At 41.2% G+C, this 9,545-nt stretch overlaps 1 protein-coding gene across 6 annotated transcripts in view; it reads left to right on the top strand.

Annotated features, from left to right (window-relative positions):
- Nucleotides 1-8,986, top strand: part of tp73 (tumor protein p73) — a 47,523-nt gene extending 38,537 nt beyond the window's left edge. For 4 of the 6 annotated variants that reach the window (XM_021615823.2, XM_021615826.2, XM_036988081.1 and 1 more), the window contains 8 exons: nt 653-762; nt 1,364-1,509; nt 1,787-1,869; nt 3,776-3,900; nt 4,144-4,262; nt 4,524-4,659; nt 6,182-6,275; nt 6,487-8,986. In XM_021615823.2, coding sequence (XP_021471498.1) covers nt 653-762; nt 1,364-1,509; nt 1,787-1,869; nt 3,776-3,900; nt 4,144-4,262; nt 4,524-4,659; nt 6,182-6,275; nt 6,487-6,885 — 1,212 coding nt within the window. In that variant the 3' untranslated portion in view covers nt 6,886-8,986. The remainder of the gene's footprint in view (nt 1-652; nt 763-1,363; nt 1,510-1,786; nt 1,870-3,775; nt 3,901-4,143; nt 4,263-4,523; nt 4,660-6,181; nt 6,276-6,486) is intronic. The other 2 variants (XM_021615825.2, XM_021615828.2) reach the window with 1 other exon arrangement.
- The last annotated feature ends 559 nt before the right edge of the window (nt 8,987-9,545 follow it).

Genomic DNA, 9,545 nt, shown 5'->3' with positions numbered 1-9,545 from the left:
CACCCTGGTGCTGGACTCTGGAGTGCCGGAGCCACTACTGAATTTTGTCCCAACCAGGCAACACAACCGGTTCTACCAATCACCTCACCAACAGTGATTGGTTAAATTCATCACACCTGGTCTGCCAGGTCTTAAAACACAAATGTACCATTAAAAACATAATGCGTCTGTATAACACTCCAGGGCCAAGTTTGCCTACCCCAGCAATATAACATGGTGGTTGGTTAACATTTAAAATCACCTAGAAAACAACAGTCTTTGTACTAATTACTTATTTAGATGTAGTATACCTATTTACAACTTTATATTTTAGTTGCCCATGATTTTGATTGATATGTTCAAAATAGGTCCCATGTCTGACATTTGCTATGTAACATTATGGCAACACTGCCATCTAGGGGTAATAAAATATACAGCTTATATTTTGTCCGTTAACATTCAGTCTGATGCGTTAGGGCCGGTTTCACACAAGCGAAGCCCTGGCCTGATAAAGGTTGTGTCTTTCAGTCTATTAACTTTGCTTTATTTTAAATGCGAATCTTCAGTGTGTCATCATGAGGGGTTATGATGTGGTGCTTTGGCTATCACTGTCTGGTGATTGGCAAGCTGGCTGACGATTGACTGGCCAGTAAAAGGTCTCTCTCTCTGATAGGTGGGGACAGAGTTCACCACCATCCTCTACAACTTCATGTGCAACAGCAGCTGTGTGGGAGGGATGAACAGGAGACCCATCCTGATCATCATCACCCTAGAGACACGCGAGTAAGTCCATGACATTGTGTGTGTGTGTGTGTGTGTGTGTGCTCATGCCTGTGTGCATGTGTGTCAACAATTCACAGCTGATTGAACTGCCTTTTTGCACACCTGTCTCACAATAAACATGCTGTAAGCATTCATAGTCAATGGCTCCTGATGAGCCTATACAAATCCATAAAAATCAAGAATATATTTCAAGTGCATTACGAAACACATGGCTCATATAAAAAGTGTAATAAAAAAACATGAGCTGAGGAAAATAATTTTATGTAGAGGTGCCGACTAACGGCGAATAAACTATAAGCCATAAAAATAAAGAGAGTCGCACACGCTGTATATAAACTCCCAGTAATTTATTGGGTCACCCTGAAGAAGGCACAGTGATGCCGAAACGTGGGTGATTTACCCACACTTTATATATAGAGTTTATATATAGAGTGTGTCTCTATTTTTATAGCATATGTAAAGTGTAACAAAATATTTTGATAACTTTAATAAGGGCATACAATTATAATATATTATGTATTACCTGTTGTAAGCATATGAGGCCTTTCAACGCCTTGTAAATTAACATATGATATATTATGCCTTTCTTTGTTGCAATTAGTGGTCAGGTGCTGGGACGAAGGTCGTTTGAAGGGCGGATATGCGCCTGTCCGGGGCGAGATCGCAAGGCAGATGAAGACCACTTCAGGGAGCAGCAGACCATGAGCGACAACATGTCCAAGAACGACAACAACGCCAACAAGCGCAGTGAGTCGCCCTTCTCTCTCTCTCTACACCATTACAAAATGTTTGGTCATCTTGCTTGGGGTGAGTCTGAAATGGCACATTATTCCCTATATCGCGCATCACTTTTGACCAGGGCCCACACATACATACAGTGACACAGATCACAATGCAAACATATACACCAGTGCAATAAAAACGATGCAATAATTTGTGCATATTGATGTTAGGAATGTCTTTGTAAAAATCCTATTGCTAATTTTCATGATATTAAATCATTGTTTTTACTCCCAACATTTAGCTTTCAAACAGACCCCTCCAAACATTCCTAGTCCAGGCATGAAGAGACGGCGGCATGGTGAAGAGGAGATTTACTATATGCCTGTAAGATATATTTATTTATTTATAAACTGGGTGGTTCGAGCCCTGAATGCTGATTGGCTGACAGCCGTGGTATATCAGACCGTATACTGCTGTAACTACGTTGAAAACCAGTTTATAATAGCAATAAGGCACCTCAGGGGTTTGTGGTATATGGCCAATATACCACAGCTAAGGGATGTATCCAGGCACTCCACGTTGCGTCGTGCATAAGAACAGACCTTAGCCGTGGTATATTGTGCATTTACCACACCCCCTCGATAGATATACATCTAATTACTATTTTCTACCTCGTACAATAATAGTGAAGACATCAAAACTGTGAAATAACACATATGGAATCATGTAGTAACTAAAAGAATGTTAAACAAATCCAAATACATTTTTGATTTAGATTCGTCAAAGTCGCCACCTTTGCCTTGATGACAGCTTTGCACACTATTGACATTCTCTCAACCAGCTTCACAAGAAATGCTATTCCAACAGTCTTGAAGGAGTTCCCACATATGCTGAACACTTGTTGGCTGCTTTTCCTTCACTCTGCAGTCCAACTCATCCCAAATCATCTCAATCGGGTTGAGGTCGGGTGATTGTGGATGCCAGGTCATCTGATGCAGCACCATCACTCTCCTTCTTGGTCAAAAAGCCCTTACACAGCCTGGAGGTGTGTGTTGGGTCATTGTCCTGTTGAAAAACGAATTATAGTCCCACTAAGCGCAAACCAGATGGGATGGCGTATCGCTGCAGAAGGCTGTGGTAGCCATGCTGGTTAAGTGTGCCTTGAGTTCTAAATAAATCAGACAGCCACCAGCAAAGCACCCCCACAACATCACAACTCCTCCTCCGTGCTTCACGTTGGGAATCACACGTGTAGATTATCCGTTCACCTACTCTGCGTCTGACAAAGACACAGCGGTTGGTACCAAAAATCTCAAATTTGGACTAATCAGACCAAAGGACAGATTTCCACCGGTCTAATATCCATTGCTCATGTTTCTTGGCCCAAGCAATTCTCTTCTTATTATTAGTGACCTTTAGTTGTGGTTTCTTTGCAGCAATTTGACCATTAAGTCCCGATTCACGCAGTCTCCTCTGAACAGTTGATGTTGAGATGTGTCTGTTACTTGAACTCTGAAGCATTTATTTGGGCTGCAATCCAAGGTGCAGTTAACTCTAATGAACGTATCCTCTGCAGCAGAGGTAACTCTGGGTTTTCCTTTCCTGTGACGGCCCTCATGAGAGCCAGTTTCATCATAGCGCTTGATAGTTTTTGCGACTGCACTTGAAGAAACTTTCAAAGTTCTTGAAATGTTCCGTATTGACTGACCTTCATGTCTTAAAGTAATGATGGACTGTTGTTTCTCTTTGCTTATTTGAGCTGTTCTTGCCATAATATGGACTTAGCCCTATTTGGTAAAAGACCATCTTCTGTATACCCCCCCCCCACCCCCCCCCCCCCCCCCCCACCCCCCCACCCTACCTCGTCACAGCACAACTGATTGGCTCAAACACATTAAGAAGGAAAGAAATTCCACAAATTAACTTTTAAGAAGGCACACTTGTTAATTGAAATGCATTCCAGGTGACTACCTTATGAAGCTGGTTGAGAGAATGTCAAGAGTGTGCAAAGCTGGCATCAAGGCAACAGGTGGCTATTTGAAGAATCTCAAATATATGTTGATTTGTTTAACACTTTTTTGGTTACTACATTATTCCATGTGTTATTTCATAGTTTTGATGTCTTCACTATTATTCTACAATGTAGAAAATAGTCAAAAAAAATTAAGAAAAACCCTTGAATGAGTAGGTGTTCTAAAACTTTTGACCGGTAGTATGATATAACTATTATATATACTGTATCATATAACTACTGTGTATATATATATATTTATTATGTGTGTGTGTGCAGGTGCGCGGCAGAGAGAACTTTGACCTGCTGATGAAAATCAAGGACAGTCTAGAGCTGGTGGAGTTCGTACCACAGCAGCTGGTGGACTCCTACAGACAACAGCAGCAACAGCTGCTTCAGAGACAGTAAGTCGGCCACACACCAGCTCAAATATGCATACATGCAAAATGCACAAACACACAAAACACACACACACATAAATACACATGCACACAAACACATTCTCTCTCTCACACACACACGCACATACACTTAAACCCAAATACACTCATTCCGTCCATGCATACACCTGTGTTGTCTAACACACATACAAATATTACACTCTTACACACTTCCGTCATCTCCCTCTCCTCCCCTCCAATTCCCAGGAGCCACGTAGCATCACCGTCCTCCTATGGATCTCCCCTGTCCAACATGAACAAGCTGCACGGGGGCCATGGGAGCCACCAGTCTCAGCAAAACCCCCTCCCCAACATGGGGCACGTGGGTGAGTGTTTGTCAGGGGAATTGGGGGGAATGTGTGTGTGTGTGTGTGTGTATATATATTATCACAGCTAATGGGTGCCATTAGATAACCTGATCCAGCATCCTGACTGCTGCGCTCTCTTGCGAGATCAGGATAGTGGAACGAGGCTAGTCATTAGAAGCTACTATGGCAAACCTCTGAAAAACCTCTGAATGACATCATTCTGAGAGCATTGTCCTATTGATTGCTCCTATTGATTTGTTCCTGTCCCCTCTCCCACAGGTCCCAACATGCTCAACAGTCACCACATGCAGACCAACAGTGACATGAACGGGGGACATGGGGGCGGCCAGTCCATGTTGTCCACGTCGCACTGCACCCCTCCCCCTCCGTATAACCCTGACCCCAGCCTAGTCAGGTACCTCCCCCTCCAATGACACTGTCTTCCTCTCCCACTGACACAAGTCAACAGTCAGAGCCATCTATGAAAAATAGATTATAGGGCCTTTTCAGTTTGAGATCTCTGCAGTCGCCATCTTGGCACCAAAAGTTCATTATATTCTGGTAAGGATTGAAATGGGAATGGTGCTGTCATGACATGTTTGCCAACATGGAGGGTAGTTTCTCTCATCTTCCTTGGTTTCTCTGCCTATAATATGTCCCAGAGCAGCTTAGAATAATTTGGGTCATATTGTTTCTCTCACAGAGAACACAGCCATTTTGTGTACCTACTTCAGCCATTTACATTGAACTGTATAAGACTGTAGAGAAATTAAAAGAAACTGGACAAAAGTTCCACCAAGCTTTAATGAATCGTTATTCCATTACTTTGGTCTGATAGTAAGACATTTCTGGGGGTTTGTTGCAATGTTAAGTGAATGCTCTGCTGGTCGGATTTGGAGGAATAGGTTGCTGTTTCACTTTCCTACGGTTTGGGGAGTTGTATTAGCAATACAGTATGTTTACCCATCAGAGAATTCCAATATTATGTTTTTCAAATCTAAATGAACAACTTGTCCATCTTAGCATCTTATTTCCATTAATTCCCTCTAATCATATGCAGAATACAAGGGAAATCGGTATTGGAACATTAGAAACATATTTTCCTAATCTATTAGTGCCTAGCATTGCATTCAAACTAAGACGTTGTTTTGTCATAATGTTAGGGCTTCCATTTTGCACCGTTTGTACCCAGACAAAAAGCAGCATTAGAATGAACATGGTTATTATCGTATACTGTTTTGTACATTTTGTTTTGTTTAAAGTGTTTGTAGACGAGAATTTTATATCCATGTATTTATAATAAAGGTTTTAATTCAACCAAATTGGCTTTTATGAATCTTTAATACAACTGCATGAATTTGATTTGACGGAAATTAATAACCAGTCATTGAGAAATTGTTCCATTTGTAATTGATCGTAATATTCTTTGTTCCTTATTGGACATGTAACCATCATTTTAGTTTTACGATAGGTACAGATGTAGGATCTTAAATTTAAGCCAGTTTTGCTACAGCAGGAAAATAATCCTGCTGCAACCAAAAATGTGAATTATTATGTGGATTATAATTAATGGACATTTCTGTAGGGGTTGATATATTTTTCAGAAGGGAAAATCAAGTCTGAACTTTCGAAATGAAAATGACCAACTTCAGAAGCCTTTTTAAACCTCAAATACACTACACGTTAAAAATGTCCTGCATTGCAAGAAGGTTCTCCTGCAACAGGGTGATCAAATTAAGATCCTACATCTGTACAGACAAGCACATTTCTGGCATAGTTAACCGTTTAATAAAATTACAGTTAACTCTGGTAGTGGATTTTAATCACATGAAGTAGACCGAAGTAGACATTGTCTCCCTACATAAATTTGGCTGCGGTGGAGTGGACACTAACTCTGGTCTTAAAATCTAAGTGGTACTGCTTCTCTCTCCACACAGCTTTCTAACCAGTCTGGGCTGCCAGAACTGCATCGACTACTTCACATTGCAGGGCCTGCAGAGTCTCTACCAACTCCAGACTCTGTCCATGGAGGTAAAATACCCATTCACTCTCTGCAAATCATTCCAGTCCTAGAGGGGGGGGTCAAGTTTGGTTGGATCACTGTGGCCTGAGGTCTATTAAGTATCTCTCACTTTCTTTCTCTTTCTACTATTCACTCTCCTCCTTTCCCTCTCTCTTCTCCTTCCTTTCTATCTCCCATTCTGTCAATCCTTTCCTTCACTCTCTCTGTCTCTCTCTCTAGGACCTGAGTGCTCTAAAGATCCCAGAGCAGTTTCGCCTGGCCATCTGGCGGGGCCTGCAGGACATGAAGCAGGGCGGCGGGGTGGGACCTCCTCCTTCCTCCCACCATCAAGACCACTATGGCCAGCAGCTCCTCCGCTCCAGCAGCAACATGGCAGCCGCCGCCATGGCCATCGTCCCCGGCGGCGAGCTGCAGCGCCAGCGTGTCATGGAGGCCGTACACTTCCGTGTGCGCCACACCATTACCATCCCATCCAACCGCCCGGGAGGTGGGCCGCAGGCAGTCGCTGCCGCCGCTGATGAGTGGGCCGACTTTGGCTTTGACATGCCCGACTGCAAAGTGTCACGCAGCAACAAGAACTCCATCAAGGAGGAGTTCATGGAAAGTGACGTCCACTGAGAGAAAGAGGGAGAGAGAGAGAGCGATACAGGGGGAGGGGGAGAGCGAGGTGGAGAGAACGGGACTCTATGTTCACTGAGAGAGAGAGGGATAGAGAGGATGCGAGGAAGAGGAGGAGCGAGTGAGATGACTCTTCTGTTCTGATGTCCATCAGGGGCCTGGTTTAGTGTTGTTTGTTTTTTTTATATTGCTTTACAGATTGGTTGGCTTAGGACAACCAGTATGTAGCACAATTTCTCTATTGTTTTTTTGTAAGGCAGTACAGCTAAGTCAGTACAGCTTACTAATAAGTCCGTTGACTTCGTCATAATTAAGTCAGTACATTTGAGCCTGAAACCGAAATGCTCACATGATGTCATCGTATGGCTAGATTCCATTGAACAAGCCATCACATACCTGTACTCAATTAGATCAATAAAATTTTATTTTGGTGTAAATATGTACATGATGTTCTGTAAAATGTATTAGATTTGTGGTCAAATGAAAAAAGGTAAACATGTGTATTTAGATTCCTTAAGGTATAACTGTTCAGACAGACAGATGTATAGAGTTTCCATTTAAATCAAAGTACATACAAGAGTGTATCAGCGTGGTCATGATCTTCGTACCGTGTTAATTCTCCATCACTCCTGTGCTAAAGCATCATAGTTCCAGAACAGAAGCACGCCGTTGTCTTACATTTCAACCCCAAACCCTTTGTTTAGTTCGGTGGAGTACATGTACCCCCTGAGTCTTGTGTCTATAGTAGCCGATGTATTGGAATGATTTTCTCCTGTGTCACGTTGGATAACTACCCTAGTTGTTGATACGATTGTATGGATTGACGAAGCCACCCTGTACAGTCAATTGGCCAGGCTAAATAGATTCAAGTGATGTCTCGGTTGTCTGAAACAAAGAGGGAAAGCTAACCATCAGTATTAGATAGAGCCATGCAGTTGTAGAAAAGTCACGCTCAGGTACTGTATCTAGTGGGCAATGCTACTGGCAGATAATCACAGAGGACCCCCTTTTTATGCCTAGTTCATAAGGTAGGCCTTTAAGTCAGATTGATTGAGTTCATTTGAGAATAATCAAGGCAGTGAGTGTATAAGGACAATCAGATAACTGACAATCAGCTTCCCAAATCGCAGACTGTGGCTTTAATCACTTTACAAAATGTGTATTAAAATGAAATGGGTTGTTTTTATAGAATTCTTTATTAGTAGTAACACACTCCCAATATGCTATAAAATCAATTAATTTATATGCCAGTCCTGAATTTAGACCCATGATTCCAACTCAGCTATACACCACCACATGAACAATTAATTCAGTTGATGTGTTTCACTATATTTCTTTTACAGCAATATCTTGTGTGGAATTATTTCAAACTGCAAAGAAAGTTATTTGTATTGTGTATATATCTCACTTGAAGATACATAATCACAACATTTGATCTAGACAGTTTTTACATACTAAGCCATGCCACCACTGTATGTGTTCTTGAATTGTCCACTGCATGGCACTTGCTTCGATATTGATTCAAACAGACATGTTTAGTAGTTCACGTTGATACCACAATTAACCATGATGCACCTGTACTTGATGGGTTAGCGTAAAATAGGGTGGCACAAAAAGGAGAATGACTCCAGTTTCAAAATGTTGTATGGTGTCTTATTTTGACCGCAGCCACTCCTCTCAAGTGCATAGTACATGCTATTATAAAAAAAAGGGGTTGTGAATAATGCCATTTCCAATACTCTGTGCTAAACCAGTCCTTGAGTCCACAGGAAGGGATGCATTCCTTCCATGAACACCCAACAGTTAGGCAGAATAAAGCACTTTACTGCTTTGAAAAGAATAGAGGATAGAAATCATTTCATGTTCAGTGTGTTTATAATCAGTATTAGGCCAACGTCATAACTTGTAAATGGTAGATTGTCACTTTGTTTTGATATTTCTGGAGAGGCACTGTCTCAAGTGTTTCTTTCTTTTTTATAACAATGTGTAACAATGTACCAATATCGCTGTTTATATTGATTTCAATTTCTTATTTGAGGTTGTACGTGTACAGTGTTTTTTCTTGTAAATCATGAATATTAAAAAGTGTGCTTTACAGAAACGTATAGGTGTGGAGCAACTTTCTTTCCTGTAGAAATGTAGAAAAACATGGGTTTGCCTAATAAGGTCTATCTACATGTTGGATTCTCAATTCTAAAGATCATTGGATATACAGTGCCTTCGGAATGCAGTCACACCCCTTGACTTTATCCACATTTTGTCGTGTTACAGCCTGAATTTAAAATTGATTAAATTGAAATGTGTCACTGATCTAGACAAAATACCCCATAAGTTCAAAGTGGAATTCTGTTTTTTTATTTTTTTTTATTTATTTTTTTACAAATGAATAAAATGAAAAGCTAAAGTGTCTTGAGTCAATAAGTATTCAACCCTTTGTTATAAATAAGTTCAGGGGTAAAAATGTGCTTAACAAGTCACATAAGTTACATGGACTCACTCTGTGTGCAATAATAGTGTTTCAAATGATTTTTGAATGACTACCTCATCTCTGTACCCCACATACAATTATCTGTAAGTTCCCTCAGTCAAGCAGTGAATTTCAAACACAGATTCAACCACAAAGACCAGGGAGGTTTTCCAATGCCTCGCAAAGAAGGACA

Source organism: Oncorhynchus mykiss, chromosome 9, assembly GCF_013265735.2.
Source record: "Oncorhynchus mykiss isolate Arlee chromosome 9, USDA_OmykA_1.1, whole genome shotgun sequence".
Lineage (NCBI taxonomy): Eukaryota > Metazoa > Chordata > Actinopteri > Salmoniformes > Salmonidae > Oncorhynchus > Oncorhynchus mykiss.
Note: the sequence above shows the minus strand (reverse complement) of the source record. Positions and strands in the feature narration are given on the sequence as shown.